This window comes from Bubalus kerabau, chromosome 13, assembly GCF_029407905.1.
Source record: "Bubalus kerabau isolate K-KA32 ecotype Philippines breed swamp buffalo chromosome 13, PCC_UOA_SB_1v2, whole genome shotgun sequence".
NCBI lineage: Eukaryota > Metazoa > Chordata > Mammalia > Artiodactyla > Bovidae > Bubalus > Bubalus kerabau.
Window position 1 is genome coordinate 7,649,226 of NC_073636.1, and position 20,013 is coordinate 7,669,238.

The 20,013-nt window shown below is 38.0% G+C and overlaps 1 protein-coding gene across 17 annotated transcripts in view; it reads right to left on the bottom strand.

Annotated features, from left to right (window-relative positions):
• Nucleotides 1–20,013, bottom strand: part of TASP1 (taspase 1) — a 281,853-nt gene that overhangs the window by 243,659 nt on the left and 18,181 nt on the right. For all 17 annotated transcript variants that reach the window (XM_055543419.1, XM_055543421.1, XM_055543418.1 and 14 more), the window contains 2 exons: nt 19,920–19,987; nt 17,951–18,019 (listed from right to left, as the gene is read on the bottom strand). In XM_055543419.1, coding sequence (XP_055399394.1) covers nt 17,951–18,019; nt 19,920–19,987 — 137 coding nt within the window. The remainder of the gene's footprint in view (nt 1–17,950; nt 18,020–19,919; nt 19,988–20,013) is intronic.

The window sequence follows — 20,013 nt, forward strand, 5'->3', positions numbered from 1 at the left end:
ATCAACAAATAAAGACTGCATACATGTGTGTATAGAAACATATGCGTGTACCATTTGTACGCATGTATAAATAGCTGATACCCCACGTGATAAGTACCAGAAAGAAGAATAAAATGGGGTGGGGTACTTTCCCTTCAAACCCAAGACTCCATTCCCCTAACTCTCTACATGGTTTTCTCCCCTATTTTGTTTACATGACATCTTCTGGACAAGTGAAGTCGCTCAGTCGTGTCCGACTCTTTGCAACCCCATGGACTGTAGCCTATCAGGCTCCTCAGTCCATGGAATTTTCCAGGCGGGTGTACTGGAGTGGGTTGCTATTTCCTTCTCCAGGGAATCTTTCCGACCCAGTGATTGAACCCAGGTCTCCCACATTGCAGGCAGACGCTTTACTGTCTGAGCCACCAGGGAAACCCATGCAAATCTCGGCAGGTAAGTCCCCGCAAATCTGACTTAGCATTTCCCTAACCTGACCTAACAATTTTTTCTCTGATTTTTCTTTATGGTACTTTTTACTTCTTGACGTTATACGTAATTGTCTAATTCTCCCCATAGAATGGAAGCCCCATAAACACAATAGTTTGTCTTTTTAGGTATTTTATCCTAATGTCGAAAGTAATACTTGGCACACAGTAGGTACTCAATAAATATTTGCAGAATGAATAGGAGTTAATTACAAACACAAATAAATAGAATAACTCATCACTGTGAACTATAATCCCTAAGGAAGCTGATACTCATTTTTGCAGGTTACTCTATAGAGAAATGCCAGAAAAAAATGTCATAGAGTGTTAAGAATCCAACCTTTTCACAGTTTAAACAAGAGAAGTGAAATAACTTCAGGAAATAGAATTTCACCTCCTAAAAGATAACATTTAAAAGCAAAATATTTTTCAAACTTACTTCTAACTTTCAAAGGAGACAAAGCTATAAAAAGCAAGATCCCTTTGACTGCTTAACCCAGCAGAGAGAGGACGAGAAGGCCAAGAGGCAAGTCAGGAGCTACACCCCACCATGACATGGAAACCCTGTCTGAGTAATGAAATTTGGAAACACCAAGCCAAGGCAAAGATCTGCAAAGCATTACTCTTTCACTATAAACCACAACCTGTATTACCCATTTAATGTCCTTTGCTGAAAGCATAAAATAAGAACTGTTTGCAGGACTATGGGGTACACTCAACCTCTGGGGATCTATTATAAGACCTCTATTAACAGTTCTCACAGATGCAAACAATTTAGTTTTCAAATGCTGTACAAAAACTAGACTGGAACATTATAAAATAATTTTTATATAAAATGATTTATGTTTGTCCAATTTCCAATCTTCCTTTAAGGAGAACTTAGACATTTACAGGAAATTACTAATATGTTAGTATTCATACCCTGTAATCCAAGGGCAAATTCAACAGCAGAATGAAACTATGTGATAATACACTGTCTTATTCAAAATTAAGTTATGCTAAGACATCAAAATCATTTTTATTACAACCTTCATTAGTAAACAGGTAGCAGCATTATTACTCTAATGCTGATGAGAAGCAGAAAAAAGATGAAACAGCTTCTTAAACAAACTATTTCTTGAAACTTTTAAAAATAGAATAGTAAAAACAGGATGTATACTGTGTTGTTATAGTGGTTTTCAAACTAACACTTGTAAAATTTGTACAATAAGCCTACCCTACCTGACACTATCCTAAAAATTACGAATTCCTTGGTATTTCATCATCAATTCTCATTATTTACAGAATAAATGGAAGCCAATGAAAAATGTATTACAAAAAAATCATTTGGGGATATTTTTATTAAGCAGCCAATTAAGCTCAAATTTTCAAGACTGATTTGTTGAAAGATTTCCAATTTGGATTCCTCTGTGGTAGTATAGGCTAAGATTCATTCATTCATCCAACAAATATTTATTGTTCCTTTATGTGCCAGGCAAATCTTGCTGTAAAGAGTCAGCTCTGTTATATAGCTCAGGCTTTGCAGGCCACACAGACAACTCTACAACTACTCAACTCTGCCTCTAGAGCATGAAAAGCAGCCAGAGAAAATACACAAACGAATGAACTTGGCTGTGTTCCAGTAAAACTTCATTATAAACACTGAAATTTGAATTTCATATAATTTTCTGGTGTCAGGAAATATTATTCTTCTTCTGACTTCATTTCAACCATTTAAAAAAAAAACAACATTCTCAGTTTTCAGACCATTCAAAAACAGGCAACAGTCCAGATTTGGCTTTCAGGTCATGGTTTATTAATCCTTGACCTAACCCACGGTGATATGGCAGTGAGCGTAACAGAAAAATATCCTTGCCCAGATGGAAGCTCATTCTAGCTGAGACAGACTATAAGAAACTAAATAAATTAGACGGCATATGAGCAGTAAACACGATGAAGAAAAACAAAACAGGACAGGAGATAGGAAATAGTTGGTGGAGTAATTACAATTTATTTTTCAAGTGTTCATTTTGATGTAATTTCAGGCTGACAAATAGGCAATAGCAGTACAGCATCAATAATATATGAAAAACTCTTATAATTGTCAACAATATTCACCAAAAAACAACCAAATTATAAAATGTGCAAAGGACTTAAATAGACTTCAATAGACATTTATATGAAGATATACAAATGGTTGGCAAGCACATAAAAAGATGGTCAACATCATTATTCATAAAGAAAAAAAATCATAATCACAATGAGGTACCACTTTGTACCCATGAGGTTCGTTATAATCACAAAAACAAAAACACGGTACATTGCTGTGGGCAGTGTAAAATGGCTCCGCTGTCATGGAAACAGTTTGGTGATTTCACAAAAAGCTAAATACAGAATTGCCGTACGACTCGATAACTTGACAAATACACACTTGTATGGGAATGTTCACAGTAACACTGTTCACTATTCATAGCCAACACCTTTTACAGCAGAAGAGTGGAAACCAATCAAATGTCCATCAGTGGATGAATGGATAAACAAATCGTGGAATACACATGAATAGTGTTGAATAATATTGCACAAGGATGAATGACACACTGATATGATCCAGGCCATAATGTGGAAGACCTTGAAAACATGCTAAGTGAAAGAAGATCCAACAAGACCCATGCTGTATGATTCCATTTACATGAAATATCCAGAACAGGTAAATCCAGAGAGTTAATGAAGATTGGTGGTTGCCAGAGAATGGGGAGGAGGGAATACAGAGTAACTGTTTAACGAGTACAAGATTCCCTTTGGGGAGAGAAAACTATTTCGAAACAAGACAGACGTGGTGGTAGCACAATATTATGAATGTTTTAATGCCACTGAATTATTTACTTTAAAATGACTAATTTTGTGTTCTAGGAATTTCACCTCAATTAAACAAAAAAAGCAGACACAAAAGGATACATACTGCATGATTCCATTTCAGAAAAGGTTTTACCCCAGAGTTCTCCATGAGACAGCAGACAGAAAACCACAATCACAAAAAACTAACCAATCTAATCACATGGACCACAGTCTTCTTTAACTCAATGAAACTGTTAGCCATGCCATGTAAGGCCACCCAAGATGGATGGGTCATGGTAGAGAGTTCTGACAAAACGTGTTCCACTGGAGAAAGGAATGGCAAACCACTTCAGTATTCTTGCCTTGAGAATCCCATGAACAACATGAAAAGGCAAAAAGAGAGGACACTGAAAGATAAACTCCCCAGGTCGGTAGGTGCCCAATATGCTACTGAAGATCAGTGGAGAATACTCCAGAAAGAATGAAGGGATGGAGCCAAAGCAAAAACACACTCCATTGCGGATATGACTGGTGATGGAAGCAAGGTCCAATGCTATATAGAGCAATATTGCATAGGAACCTGGAATGTTAGGTCCACGAATCAAGGCAAAGTAGAAGTGGTCAAACAGGAGCTGACAAGAGTGAATATTGACATTTTAGGAATCAGCAAACTAAAATGGACTGGAATGGGTGAATTTAATGCAGATGACCATTTTATTTACTACTGTGGGCAAGAATCCCTTAGAAGAAATGGAGTAGCCATCATGGTCAACAAAAGAGTCTGAAATGCAGTACTTGGATGCAATCTCAAAAATGACAGAATTATCTCTGTTTGTTTCCAAGGTGAACCATTCAATATCATGGTAATCCAAGTATATGCCCCAACCAGTAATGCTGAAGAAGCCGAAGCTGAATGGTTCTATGAAGACCTACAAGACCTTCTAGAACTAACACCCAAACAAGATGTCCTTTTCATTATAGAGGACTGGAATGCAAAAGTAGGAAGTCAAGAAACACCTGGAGTAACAGGCAAATTTAGCCTTGGAGTACAGAATGAAGCAGGGCAAAGGCAAATAGAGGTTTGTCAAGAGAATGCACTGGTCATAGCAAACACCCTCTTCCAACAACACAAGAGAAGACTCTACAGATAGACATCACCAGATGGTCAATACCAAAATCAGACTGATTATATTCTTTGCAGCCAAAGATGGAGAAGCTCTATACAGTCAGCAAAAACAAGACCAGGAGCTGACTGTGGCTCAGATCATGAACTCCTTATTGCCAAATTCAGATTTAAACTGAAGAAAGTAGGGAAATGCACCAGACCATTCTGATATGACCTAAATCAAATCCCTTAAGATTATAAAGTGGAAGTGATAAATAGATTGAAGGGATTAGATCTGATAGACAGAGTACCTGATGAACTATAGATGGAGGTTCATGACACTGTACAGGAGACAGGGATCAAGATCATCCCGAAGAAAAAGAAATGCAAAAAAGCAAAAGGGCTGTCTGAGGAGGCCTTACAAATAGCTGTGAAAAGAAGAGAAATGAAGCGCATAGGAGAAAAGGAAAGATATAAGCATCTGAATGCAGAGTTTCAAAGAATAGCAAGGAGAGATAAGAAAGCCTTCCTCAGTGACCAATGCAAAGAAATAGAGGAAAACAATACAAAGGCAAAGACTAGAGAAATCTTCAAGAAAATCAGAGATACCAAAGGAAATCATGCAAAGATGGGCTCAATAAAGGACAGAAATGGTATGGACCTAACAGAAACAGAAGAAGAAGAGGTGGCAAGAATACACAGAAGAACTGTACAAAAAAGATCTTCACAACCCAGATAATCATGATGGTGTGATCACTCAGAGCCAGACATCCTGGAATGTGAAGTCAAGTGCGCCTTAGGAAGCATCACTATGAACAAAGCTACTGGAGGTGATGGAATTCCAGTTGCTGCTAATTCGTGTCCAACTCTGTGTGACCCCATAGAGAGCAGCCCACCAGGCTCCTCTGTCCCCAGGATTCTCCAGGCAAGAATACTGGAGTGGGTTGCCATTTCCTTCTCCCAGGAATTCCAGTTGAGCTATTTCAAATCCTGAAAGATGATGCTGTGAAAGTGCTGCACTCAATATGCCAGCAAATTTGGAAAACTCAGCAGTGGCCACAGGACAGAAAAGGGTCAGTTTTCATTCCAGTCCAAAAGAAAGGCAATGCCAAAGAATGCTCAAACTACCACACAATTGCACTCATCTCACACGCTAGTAAAGTAATGCTCAAAATTCTTCAAGCCAGGCTTCAACCGTACATGAATCATGAATTTCCAGATGTTCAAGATGGTTGTAGAAAAGGCAGAGGAACCAGAGATCAAATTGCCAACATCCGCTGGATCACAGAAAAAGCAAGAGAGTTCCAGAAAAACATCTATTTATGTTTTATTGACTATGCCAAAGCCTTTTTGGCTTTGTGACTGTGTGGATCACAAGAAACTCTGGAAAATTCTGAAAGAGATGGGAATACCAGACCACCTGACCTGCCTCTTGAGAAATGTGTATGCAGGTCAGGAAGCAACAGTTAGAACCGGACATGGAACAACAGACTGGTTCCAAATAGGAAAAGGAGTTCATCAAGGCTGTATACTGTCACCCTGTTTATTTAACTTATATGCAGAGTACATCATGAGAAACGCTGGGCTGGAAGAAACACAAGCTGGGATCAAGATTGCTGGGAGAAATATCAATAACCTCAGATATACAGATGACACCACTTTTATGGCAGAAAGTGAAGAACTAAAGAGCCTCTTGATGACAATTAAAGTGGAGAGCGAAAAAGTTGACTTAAAGCTCAACATTCAGAAAACGAAGATCATGGCATCCGGTCCCATCACTTCATGGGAAATAGATGGGGAAACAGTGGAAAGAATGGCAGACTTTATTTTGGGGGGGCTCCAAAATCACTGCAGATGGTGATTGCAGCCATGAAATTAAGAGACGCCTACTCCTTGGAAGAAAAGTTATGACCAACCTAGATAGCATATTCAAAAGCAGAGACATTACTTTGCCAACAAAGGTCCATCTATTCAAGGCTATGGTTTTTCCAGTGGTCATGTATGGATGTGAGTTGGACTGTGAAGAAAGCTGAGCACCGAAGAATTGATGCTTTTGAACTGTGGTGTTGGAGAAGACTCTTGAGAGTCCCTTGGACTGCAAGGAGATCCAACTAGTCCATCCTAAAGGAGATTAGTCCTGGGTGTTCATTGGAAAGACTGATGCTGAAGCTGAAACTCCAGTACTTTGGCCACCTCATGCGAAGAGCTGACTCATTTGAAAAGACCCTGATGCTAGGAGGGATTGGGGGCAGGTGAAGAAGGGGACGACAGAGGATGAGATGACTGGATGGCATCACCGACTCGATGGACATGGGTTTGGGTGGACTCCAGGAGTTGGTGATAGACAGGGAGGCCTGGCGTGCTGCGATTCATGGGGTCTCAAAGTGTCGGACACGACTGAGCGACTGAACTGCACTGACTGGAAAGGGCAGAAGGGGCTTTCTGAAGGGCTGCAAATGTTTCTTGATCTGGGTGCTGGTTCCCTCTGAAAATTCAAGGAGCTGCTTCTGTACCATAAATATGTATGCTTTTCTATATGTATACTACACTGCAATGTCTTAAAAGAAAAGATTAAGAGCAGCTTTTCTAGAAGCAGTCATCACTGTGGGTGGGGCTCCAAGGGCTCTCTCCATGTTTTTTCTTACAGCTGCAATGTGAACCTACAATTATTTCAAGATTAATTTTTTTGTTTAATTCAGAGAAATGAACATTTCCAGAGGCCTGTCCCCAAAGATTCTAACTTAGGTCATGTAAGGTGAAGGGAGAAATTGTTCTTTTTTTTTTAACAAGCTCCCTCAAGTGAATCCGATCCAGTCAGAGCATGGCCCTCACCTTGAGAAACTCTAACCTGGATGAACTGCTTATCTTCACTTTCTCCTAGAACCCCACGTTGAAGAGGTTTGTAAAGGTATCTATGAGCAACAGAACAGAGAATGTGGAGAGAAAGAAAGTAAAACTGAATCGTGAGAGGCTGCAAGAGGTAACCACTCTGGGAAGCGGGATTCAACCTCCTGGAGAGAAATGAAATGAATCAGGAAAAGATTAATAAAATGTGACCGAGTCCCTGATAAAAAGGATGTACAAAGGCTTCTGGGTACTCATCACAGATGCAACCACAAATATTATGCACAAACCAGTGATTTATCTTAGTGTTCTTTCCATCCAGAAGCAGTGGAATCAAGATTGGAAGCTAACTATCCTTTAGGTTCAGAAATGGGCGCAATATGCTTGCACTTACGGTCACTTCTGGTACATTCTTCACTACAAACACTGAAAATAATATTTTACTTCAGGGACTAGAAATAAATGAAGGATTCAGCCAGGTCACAGAGTATTTTGACCTGCTTCAGCTCTAGCTCAGACTCTTTGGAGTGATGTATTAATACTTTGGTTCTGGTTCAAACTGCTTCTATGGGAAATTTTTTGAAAAGTCTTTAGCTTGAAGTTCATTTTCAAAGTAATAAGTTAATACCTTAGTCCAATTCCAATTTTAAAAACTCAAATCAAAGCTCATACCACTCTTATTGTTGGTAGAAATACCTGTGGTAACAGTTTGCAACCTGGAGCAAAAAACTTAGGCCAATTAAATCATCAGTTCATTTCCTCAGGCCTTCCAACAAGACAAAAGTTGGTATATGTGTCCAGGCCTTATTTTCAGCTGTACCTTGAGCTGAAATATAGTCTAGTTACACAGCTTGCTATCCTGAGAAAGGGGCAGCTGTCACTCTGCTTTGGCAGACTGCAACCCTGAAAGAATACATGTGACCAGATCTCATTTTTCTTTCAAAAGAAATCAGAAATCCAGATTTTTATGAGTCTCCTGATTTTAAATGTTTGCAACCAATTCCAGTTTTTAAGAACTAGTCTATGGGCCAATCAACATACATCTGTAAACCATCTCTTCTGGACCCTCACTTTGTAAAGGTTAATAAAGCTTCATGCTTCTCCAGATGCAAATTCAAAGTCTTCAGTTTTCCCCACAATAGAGATTTCAGGCAAGGCAGCTCTTTGACACAAATGCCAGTCCCAGCAACAAATCATGATTTCATTGGATATTGAAAATACTGAATATATGTACTTCTTGCTGCTCACAAATGATAAACACAGTAGTTGTTCAGTCGCTCAGTCGCATCCAACTCTTTGCGACCCCGTGGACTGCAGCACGCCAGGCTGCCCTGTTCTCCACCACCTCCTAGTTTGTGCTCAAACTCATGTCCATTGAATCCGTGAAACACAGAAGTAGGCTATTTAATCTGTGCTGCAGACTAACTACCCTGCATCAAAGCACTTTACTAAGAGCTAGGTTAGAAGTCAGAAATGCCACATATCTTCTGATTGTGATAATTAGAATCTGTAATGCTTTTTTGCATCTCCAAAATGAGACATAAGCTTTCTACCCAGAATCCACAAGAATGATGAGATATCATAATATTTTTCTCAAGACTATCTTGATCACCATCAGTATAGACAACTTCATCTACAACTTTATACAGTGGGGAACTGTCATTGCCAACATGATGAAAGAAAACATGGTATTCTCTTTGGAATTAGCAATTTGGACCAAAACAAACCAAAAAAACTCCAACTGCAAGTATCAGTCATTCAGTCATGTTCGACTCTATGTGACTCCATGAACTGTATAGCCCACCAGGCTCCTCGGTTCATGGAATTCTCCAAGTAAGAATACTGGAGCAATTTGCCATTCCCTTTTCCACGGGATCTTCCCAACACAGGAATCGAACCCAGGTCTCCTGCATTGCAGGCAGATTCTTTACCATCTGAGCCACCAGGGAAGCCCCATAGAAATCAACAGACACATTTGCAAATTCATTTTCAGGTCACTGAAAATAAAACCCAGAAAAACCTATTTTGCTTCATGTGTTGAAAACAAAGAGATTACTCCAGTAGTGGTGTGCCTGTTCTGAGAGTTACTCTCTAAAACAGGGTCATATAAGAATGTTTCATCCAAATACCAGCCATAAACAATTAAGACATGATTTACTGAGATACATGCTATTGTTTATATTTAGGTTTTTGGCCAATTAATACTAAATACATTAATAAAGACTAGAAAGTTTAAGAATTAATGAACTCTAACCATTACGTTTCAGCAGAGTTAGTCAGGAAAACATTTTTACTAGGCCCAAACGAAGTATCTTTCATTCATTAATACAGAACCACAGGGCATACTTAGACATCAGAGGCTCAAATTATCTAAAAAGAGTCCCTAGGGAAACAAAAAAAACTTTTCATTTTCATTCTGTAACTGTTCCTTTACAACAGAAAGTATTCTTTCCTTTTTGGCATTCCCTCTTTTCTCTCTACCTCAGGACATATTTACAGATGCACTGGCTGCTTTACAGACATGCTAAAAGTTCGTGCTGTGGTTGATCAAAGTTGGAATGCCTGAGGAAATTACTCAACTGAGACAGCCCGGAATTGTATCTAGCCAAAGAATTACAGTGCTCCACTTTTCACATGTGTTAAAGTAATATTTTAGCCATCCTGGATGTAAGTTAAGAGAACATTTGTTTGCATCACACTCTGTGAACAGTTGAGTCAAATATACTATGCTGAATACCCAGTCTGAGTATCTGTGACAGTTCATTTTTTTAACTGTTCGATTACACACAAAAAAACTCATACTTTATATTTTTTTAAAACACTAACTCACAACAGCCTATGTATTAGGAACTAAGACTTTTAAATGATCTTCTTGAGCATCTAAGCTCTTCTAGGAAAGTCAGAATAAATGCATCAAATACATCTTTTGTTCATTTGAGCATTTGTTGACCTGGCACACAATATTCTGTCAAAGATAGAACCAGATTTTTTCTCTAATTTATTATTAAAAGTATCTTAATAAAAAAAGCACTGCCCATCTGTATTCATCTTCTTTCCATTATTAATCTGCCTAATTTGCAAATAAATGGATAGCATAATTAAGCAGAAAAATGACATCACAGCAGTTTATTTTCATGGGTTTTTTAATTGCAAGCCACCGAATTCTGGTACAAAGAGTTACTTGTCAAACATAACACAAATCTCTGAAATAAAATATTGGCTTCAACAGACCTGCACATCTGAAATAGTTTTAAACTTTGTTTTAGTTGGAGTCTTTACGATGTCCAGGAAGAGGGTTAGCACACCCGGTACCTGAAATTGTCCTTTCCACATGAGCTACAATAGAAAAGACAAATGGAGCTGTTTCTCTGGTAAAGCCAACTTTGGCATCTCCTTATACTTCCCTATAACCTAAACAAAAGACCTTTTAACCATGTTGATGATAATGTGAAAATATCGCTCAAAAAGAACCTAACAGACCACAAAATTATAATAATGTAAACCATCCTTCTGTCAAATGTGAAGTGAGGACATGGCAGACTGGAAGGGCGAGGAAGTGCCACTAACTTGTAAGTAGGAACTGATAACTATGCTTTTAATTTAAAAGATGTCCAGCCCACTAGAAAATGCTAACATCTGCACACGCTTCCAGAAGAGGAAAATAAAAATAAGCTCCCCACTTGGAGTTTTCTGAGAAGCCTAGTAAGTGCAGTAGTGTTGATACCCAGTGTTATATGCATGTTATAAACTGTCAGGAAATGAATTACCATGCAGGATGCTGGACCCTGAGCGGGAATGACTGCCAGTAAAAACTCCCTGGCAGTCAGAATGGCCAAAGCACTGCTCTCAACTGGGATGCCTAGGACTCAGTTTTAAGCTTTTTGCTCCACTACAGTGAGGTGCAATCCTTCATTATTCTAACAGTTAAAGTCTGCTATACATATAAAAATTAGATGGCAGGTATATACCGAGAATGAATGGGAGGAAAAAACAGAAGTAATGCTTTGTTCTGCTTTGTAGCAGGATTTAGGACATGATCTTGATGAGACTCCTAAAAATTATATAACAAATTTCTTTCTCATGCCTTTCCAGATTCTAAATAAAGTCCCATCTTTGAGAGAGAGATTAAAAACTTAAAATCAAAGGCAGTCTTTCAGACTGACCTTCATGATTATCAGCCTGTGACTTTGCTGAACACAGAAAAACCTTCTTAAGCCTAGCCCTTCATTACCAAAAGCAAAAAAACAATAGGTGTTAAATAATAAAATTGATGTCCCCCAAATGATACAGATCCACACACACACACATACCACACATGCACATCACACACACATACAAAATGATTCAATAATTGCAGTACTATAAATGCAAGGGCCAATGAATCTAATATCTCTAGTAATTTAAAGGAAGATATTTTATACTCAACCCAAAAGTCTAAATTGCTGCCCATAACCAAAACACAAATTATCACCAATTCCATCATATTACCAAATGTAGCTTTTAGTAGTTCAAAACTGAATTCTAAAATGTAGTATATTCTTAGAGAGTAATAACTCCCAGAGGAAAACAAGGACTTATATATATAAAGCTACAAGCTCCTTGACAGCAAAGTCGCTCAGTTGTGTCTGACTCTTTGCGACCCCATGGACTGTAGCCTACCAGGCTCCTCTGTCCATGGGATTTTCCAGGCAATAGCACTGGAGTGGGGTGCCATTTCCTTCTCCAGGGGATCTTCCCAACCCAGGGCTCAAACCCGGGTCTCCCGCATTGTAGACAGACGCTTTACCGTCTGAGCCACCAGGGAAGTCCACAAGCTCCTTAGACACTGCTAAGTCTGGTCTTGGACTGTATTTTCTACCACATTCAGCCAAGATGAATTCATGTGATAAGGTGCACACAGCTCATCAAGAAATGGCTAGAAAAAGGTGAAACTGTTTTCATGTTCCCATCAGTAAAAAGCTCTGCAACACAACAAGCACTGTACTTAAAAGCTTTGACTCAGTCGAAAACTAATACACAGTTTTGATGCTGTATAAAAATTAACCTGGAATGTAATCATTGATTCAGTTTTCTTTTTATTCTGAAAAAATTAAAAGAAAAAAAATCACTGCTTTTCCTTAATTAAGCAGATACTTTGTGCTAAAGAGCACATTTAAAGTCTAGGGTCTTAGAAAAAGAACAGATGCAGCTAATGTGTAAACACAAACAGTAAGTTACAAGTTGCCCCTTATTACTAAAGGCAAGAATCAGCATCAATACTCAAAAAAAGTGTTTTAGAAAGAGTGTAACTTACTTTGACTGTCCCAGGCTAACTGGGCTGTGTCTGGTGCTTCTTTGTCTGCACTTGGCCACCCACAGCCTGTCTTCTAATTAACTCAATGCTCTAGCAGCAGAACAAGCAAACAAGCTGCCTCCCATCTGTGTACAGCTCTTCAGGACACATTTGCCTTGGTCAGAAGGTGGAAATTCTTGGGAGAGGTGATTTTCTCTGCCTCTTCACAAGAAGAACATGGACACTTGGCTGGATGCAACTCCATGAAGTGTAACTGTGTGTGTACACCTCAAAAAATAAAACAAAAAATGCAGAGAAACATAAAGACTCTATAAGCAGATGGAATACACAGAAATACTGAAGCACCCCTGGAAATACTGCTAAACAGACAGCAAAGTAGAGTCTTTGACTGAAATAATCAATGATAACCAAGTTGAAAAAAAATAAAGGTACAAACAGCATCTGAAGTCAAAATCCAAATTTCATGCAATGAAAACATCTGAAGTACTACAAAGCAGAAAAGGTAAAACTCCTTGCTTCACATACATAAAAACAGGATCTCCCCCACTCCCCATTACAGACAAGAAAATACATGGCCAATGGAAGAGAAAAATGAGACTTTAGGGAGTTGTGGGTCTAAAATTGGACTCCTCAGTCACACAGTTGAGGGCATTTGTTGTATCTGTGAGCTAGGTGCACGGAGCTATCTGTCCGGCGTGTTCAGCCCCATAGGGGAGTGAGGGGGAGCAGGAAGCAAGGAGCTACTGAAATCCTCAGCTCCCTTCTGCTTATGAAAAGATCATTTCTTCAAAACAAAAAATGTGCAGAAAAACAGAGACGTTCACTTATTTTAAATAATTGTTGAACTCACAAATAAACATTAATGACAGTAAAGCAGCTGCCTCTACGTTTTTGCAACAAAGACTAAACACCGAAGTGGGATAGGGAGCAGGTGTGGTTAAGCTTCTAATCATAAAGAAACCCTAAAAGCAAATTTGTTACAGGCTTGGCAAAGAAAGGGGGTTGTATCAGACCTCCCCAGTATCCCTCTCATCCAAGATATGCCCATGCGCCGCCAGCAAACCACACCGTCTTCATGACCACAAAGCAGCCCAAGGACTCACAGGCCTTCGGGGCTCTCTCTCCCTTTGAAGCACATGCACAATTCCAGCTAGAAGAATAAAGCCAAAGGAAGGATGTATGGCCTAATCCTACAGCTGTGCAGAGCCCTGGGCTGTGGTCCACCAACCACAGGGAGGACATTCTGGAGATCCTTGCTTTTTAGACATGCATGCAGAGCTGGCTCTATGGCTCAGGATGTAGAGGTCAGATAAATGCATAAAAGCATTATATATACTCATATAAATGTACAATAATGCAAATATCTCCTTTTTTTCCCTCACACCCTAAACTATCAGCCGTATGGATAAGAAGTTACTTCTATAAAGGATTTACCAAGGTTTACAAGCAAGCACTACATTGGATTATATAGCCAAAGACAATGGACCATTTTTAGCAGACAGCTGTGCACAATATAATCTGCTCTTTAAATGCTAAAGCATCTGGACAATCAACAAGCTTCCACCATGAAGTACCATCTCCTCTGACCATAGGAAGATATAAAGAATGAATCAACTCAACAAAAGATGGCAAGGTCCACTTAGAATAATCTAAGTTCAGCAAAACATTTTTAACAAAGAGGCCTGTACAATTTACCTTTCACCATATGAAATTCAAAGGCTATACTTATCACTATTGTTAGTGCATAGTATTCTGCTTACCAACATAATTGAATCAGCTTTCAAAAGAAATTAACCCAAATCTCTCAAAGGGTACACCCAGCCAACCAGATCCATTAGTTTCCTCGCAAGACTACAGGTAACCTCGCATCAGTTTGCCAGTCATATTTCACCTATTATTCCTTATCAGAACGTTTTAATCCTCATCTTAATACTTTCAAAAGAAAGTTTTTGATGTGCAAAGAGTGCTTCAGTAAACATTTTATAAGCTCATTTTCTATCAGAATCTATGAAATACTCTTTACTTAAGCAGAGGCATCAGGACTTACCCAGATCTAAATCCAGTTTTCTCACAGAAAAAAATTCATGTCAGAAGTTGTACATATGAAATGTACAAATTATGTACCAACTATGGTCTAAAATTTAAAATCCACTGTCACTATCCAAACCAAAACTATTTCAAAAGCAGGCATGAAAGCAACTGTCTTCCAAATGCACAGCCCAGACAGGAAGATCAAGTTGCTGCACAAATTTATCTTCTCTGCTGGGAGGGAAATCAGAAGTGTACCCAATGGATAGGAGTCACTTTCCCATCAGTTACAAAAAGAATTTCTAAAAAACAACGAATAATGAAACAATGGGACCAAATCACTTTAACAATAAATTATTAAAATATGATCTATAAAACTGACCTTTTCATTTTCTTCACCACATTGTGAAGACAAGAAAAATGCACACTGGCATCCACATCTCATTTTCCCCCTCACACTACAGAACACTTATCATACAAGTGGCCACCTTCCCTCCCAAAACCCAAAAGGGTTAGGCAGTTTCATAGGCAGGAACTTCCACACTCACCCTCCCAGCCCTCTGGTGCTTTGCAGTTGTCTGTCTTGGTGGGTGAGAAAAAGGAAACCACCCAAGGGAATAAGATTCCAAGAAAAGCTCAAAAATGATTTGTTGAGGTGGCCTGTAAAAATTATAGAGGCCACCAAAACTCAACTTTTTTAATTATAAATTTCATTTCACATTGTCTCTTTCTCCCCTGTGGCATCAAGTTGAGGTCAATGTACTTTTCACTATTTAGGTAAGTGCAAATTTCCACATTTTTCAAAATACGAGGCCAGACATCCCTTCTGGCCAATAAGGACCATTAAACCCATTAAACCATTTCAATCCACAGTTAGCAAAGTCCTCAAGGAACTCAAACCCAGTGTAGCCACCTGCCTAAGTAATAATGTAACAAGCAAGTTTAAAAAGTATGGTTTTCTTGAAGTCAAAAAGTATATCCCAAAGTCAAAAGACAAAGGTATGATGGTTGCCCATATTTATTTGATAATTAGGACAAAACTCAGCTCTGCTAAATAGATTGACCAGAACTAAGGATAAGTGGTTACTCTCAAACATAACAGTGTAAGTGAGATTCTGGAACTTTTCAGTTGACTGAAAGGACTTAATATTGTTACTCTTATTTTTCTAAGTACAGAAAACATAAGAACCCAATTTTTATATATCCTTCCATTGATTCAAACTATTAGAATATGTCTTCAGTTAAACTCTTTATTTGAAGACCACCCTGTTCAAAGATGACGAATCACAATTATTTGACAGCAAAGGCAGGAGGCCGTATATGCATGACTTCCAACATAATTCTTAAGGTTCAGGAAAATTCCTCCAGTTAGTGGAGTTTAACCTTTAAACTACTAACATATATTTCAATCAAAGATTCCACATAAAAATGAATTTTTAAAGATAATTCATTGAAATTCTTCCACAAACTTAATAATTAAAGGGAGGAAAATACACTAAACTCATTCAGGCCACAGTCCAATCAAAATAATAGAACACATTTGTTCTTTAAAAAACCTTCATATCCACACTCTTAAAAACCACAGGTCATCATTCAAAACTGTAAAGCTCATTCACATGTAATTTATTCCAAAATGTATTTTAAATCATTTTTAAGTATACATAAGTAAAGTCTTTTAAAGTAGGATTGATTCATCATGGGGAAAAAAAATGTAACAAAATATTCAGCATAAGTAGGACTTGAGAAAATTAAAGTTATTCTAAGATGAAAAGAAAAAGGAAAACTTAATTTTACTCAATTTTGTATTCATAGTTGCCCTTAAGGTATACACCCAGCTATGCATTAATCTCTCCCCAGGCCCACACTGGCTCCATGTACCTGTAACTTCAGGACACTGTCTTCTACACAAAGAAGTCATTTGCAATTAATAATTGAATTAAGTTAGATGAAGCTTTCTTTGTGTATGTGTTTTGAGTAAAGGTAAGATTTGGTGGTAACTACATCAACCTTCTTCCTGGCATCACTTTTCCCCTTTTATCCACAACATATAATTAACTTTCCACAAATATTCACTTCACATATATCATTTCCAAAGCACCTCACAATAGTCATTATTGATAACAGTTATAAGTAGCTTACCACATGCCTCATACTGTTCTAAGTGATTATCATACATTAAGTTTGTAAACCTTCACAACTCTGTAAAGCAGAAATTATCATCCTCATATCATAAATGTGTAAATTGAGCCAAGGACAGGCTGGGAGGTGCCCAGCGCTTTGTGGCTACCAAGTGGTACAGAGCTAGTGTAGGATCAGTCTCAACAGAAAGGGACCACATGCCCCCAGTCAGATGCCTCAGGCACCAAACTACATGCCCACCATCTGTATTCCCCTTCCTTGACCACATGCCCCAGGACCAAGCTCAAAGTGTTAACAAGAGAGTGTACAATCCACAGAGCATTATCCAAAGCTCAACTCTGCAATGAGTCAGGGAAACAAGGCTAGCACTTTTGGTAAAGTCTGGGCAATCTTCACCGGTAAAAAGCAAGGCCTGGCATGACAGAGTAGGTGCCCTGCTAGGAGGAGCCTAATCCAGTCAACTGGGAACAGTCTTCTCTATCACCTCCTTCCTCAAACTCTTTGTTTTATCTTTAAGTCTTATTTGATTCCCCTAGCAATCTTCTCAAGCAAAAAACTATTCACTCACTGCCCTCTAAACTGACTTACATTAATCTACCTTCTAAAAATTTGAGAAAAATAAGTCAGGCTTCTGAAGCCCTCAATATCTCCTGGACAAACTTATCCTCAGGGTCTCGATTAAGAGAATTGAGAGACCCTCATTCTGAAGTAGCAAGGATTACAGCAAATTTGAGAAGCTCTTCACTGAATTCCTCAATGCCCACAATTAACTGGAGACCAACCTAACAATCACACTGGACAAGACACACGGAGCAGAGCACAGCTTCAGTGTATATATATCCCACCGATACATTTGTGAGGAAACTTCTCCTTAAACTTGGGATACTTCTAGACAGTTGGAATTTTTTGTTTTCTAAACAAAAGAATATATATTACTTTGAGAAGGTGTGAACTTCAGGAATTTTTCTTCTGAAAATATTAAGGAAATTCAAGCATCAAGCCACCAGTAACTTGTATTCATGAATCTTGCAAACCCAGGGGGAAAATTGAAATTTAACCAACTTCTTTATATTACTCAGAGAAGTCTCCAATAAGACAACCTAACAAGATTACAGACTGCTTCTTCATTCTTCATTGTTAATACTGCTGGGAAACACTGCTTGTGCCATTGATGGCTGACTAAACACCAGTTTCATGTCATTTAAGAATAACGGACACAAACTCACAACTACTTTAAATGAAACAAATAGAGAAAAGAAATACCTCAAGCTCCACCAGGGCTGCAGTCACTGCATCTGTTGCAAGAGCACCAGCCTGTAGCTTTTCAATTGCCTATGAAACCAAGGAGCAAGGTTATTCATTGTAAAACCACAGCTTCTCAAACACCCTCAGGAACTTTTCAAAGGCTTAAAGAAGTGTACGAGACATTTAGAGTTAACAAAAATTGATCACTACAGTTCCATTCCATACTCCAAGAAATAAACTACTTAGATTTAAAGTAAGCAATTATTCAGAAAAACTAATGATATACCTAAACACAAAGTGCAAGGAATTTAGTAAGTGAAAGGGCTTCATTCATCACAGGGCAATTCACATAGCCTGAGAAATTATATGAATTCCATTTTGAAATCTGAATTCATATTTTATATAGACTAAGCTAATAATTTCTTATTCCACCATTACTACTCTCCCTGTGTGTGTTAGGTGCTCAGTTGTGGCCAACCGTTTGCAACCCCACGGACTGTAGCCCACCAGGCTCCTCTGTCCATGGGATTCTCCAGGCAAGAATACTGGAGTGGGTAGCCATTCCCTTCTCCAGGAGAACTTTCTGACCCAAGGATCAAACCCAGGACTCCCACATTGCAGACAGATTCTTTACTGTCTGAGCCACCAGGGAAGTCCCTGCTACTCTCTCTACTCCAACTATAAAAAATAGTGACTCAGTCTCAGAGGCATTTCAGAATTCTTAGATGGAAGCATACTTTTGACAACAGCATTTGTGATTCTATAAGGTATTTTACATTGATATTAAACATATAATATTATTTTGTAATATAATCTATAGAGAGTCAAGGTCACAAAATCACCTTGCTTCTTAGGTATAAAGAAGACAGGAAAGAAAGAGAAGAAAAACTGATTTTTAAGTGAATTATTGAAGCTCCAACTTGGTCAACAAAGATCAAAAACTAAGAACTGTATTCCTCAGGAAACTTTTGAGAAGTTCATTTATTGTATACATTGAGGAGTCTGGTTACACACTCTAAATGTATTATATACAGAACTATATTCCTATAAAGGTAATCCATTTCTTTTCAGATAACAAAAAGATTTTACACTTTGAAAAATAAGATTAAAAATATAAAATAGCTTAAAGAATATTTACCTTTATTATAATTTTTTAAAAGACAATGCAATCACTGTAACAAAATATTCTCATCCATTTATGAGATTTCATTCATAAGAAAAACCTTGGATCTCTAACTCTAAATATAATCTAACTCTCTAAATATAATCTTCTTTAAATGGTAATAAATACAAATGAAAAGAGTGAGAAAGACCCCTATTTACTTGATACTCAATGTCCAATTAACATTCTATTTGCATAAAAGGTAATGGAAGGTTTGCCTACAAGAGTATATAGTCAGGATCAAAATAAAAACAAACAATATTTCTTCCGAGTCCATTCCTGCCTCCACATTTAGCATTCAATAATTTAGCAAAACCTCAAAACCCAAAGATGAAAAAGAAGCACAACTGAGTACAAAGGCAAAGTTAAACTTCAGAATGACAATGAATTTGCTAAGATACAAACTACGTGATGAGAAACAGAAGAAAACGATAATCTCCCTAAGAAAAACACTCATTTTAATTTTTTTATTATTTTTTTCTTCCCTTCATAGAAAGCCACATTGGCTGCCTTTGAGCTGTTTTCCCTACTCCTCCTATAGAGCTCAACACCGCTGCAAAGATTAAAAGGTATATGATTATGTGCCCACAATTCCAAAAATATGGACTTTGATCTGGGAAAGGAAAGGAAAGATCTAAACATGATTTGGAGAATAAAAAACACAAAACAAAACAAAAGACTCCACAAATATGAGCAAAATTATTTTGTGGTCCAAGCCAAAGTCTGTCTTATAAATCAAACCTTAAAATTCTGAATTTCAAGGTAAAGCTGCTTTATGGTCAAAACTAAAATGTTTCAATCAGACAGAACACATTCTCTCCATACCTTTTGACAAGCTCTTTTGCATACATGCTTATATTCCTTGGCTTTGGATTCAGAATGATAACCTGCACCTGTAGTGGAAAAAAAAAAAATCAAT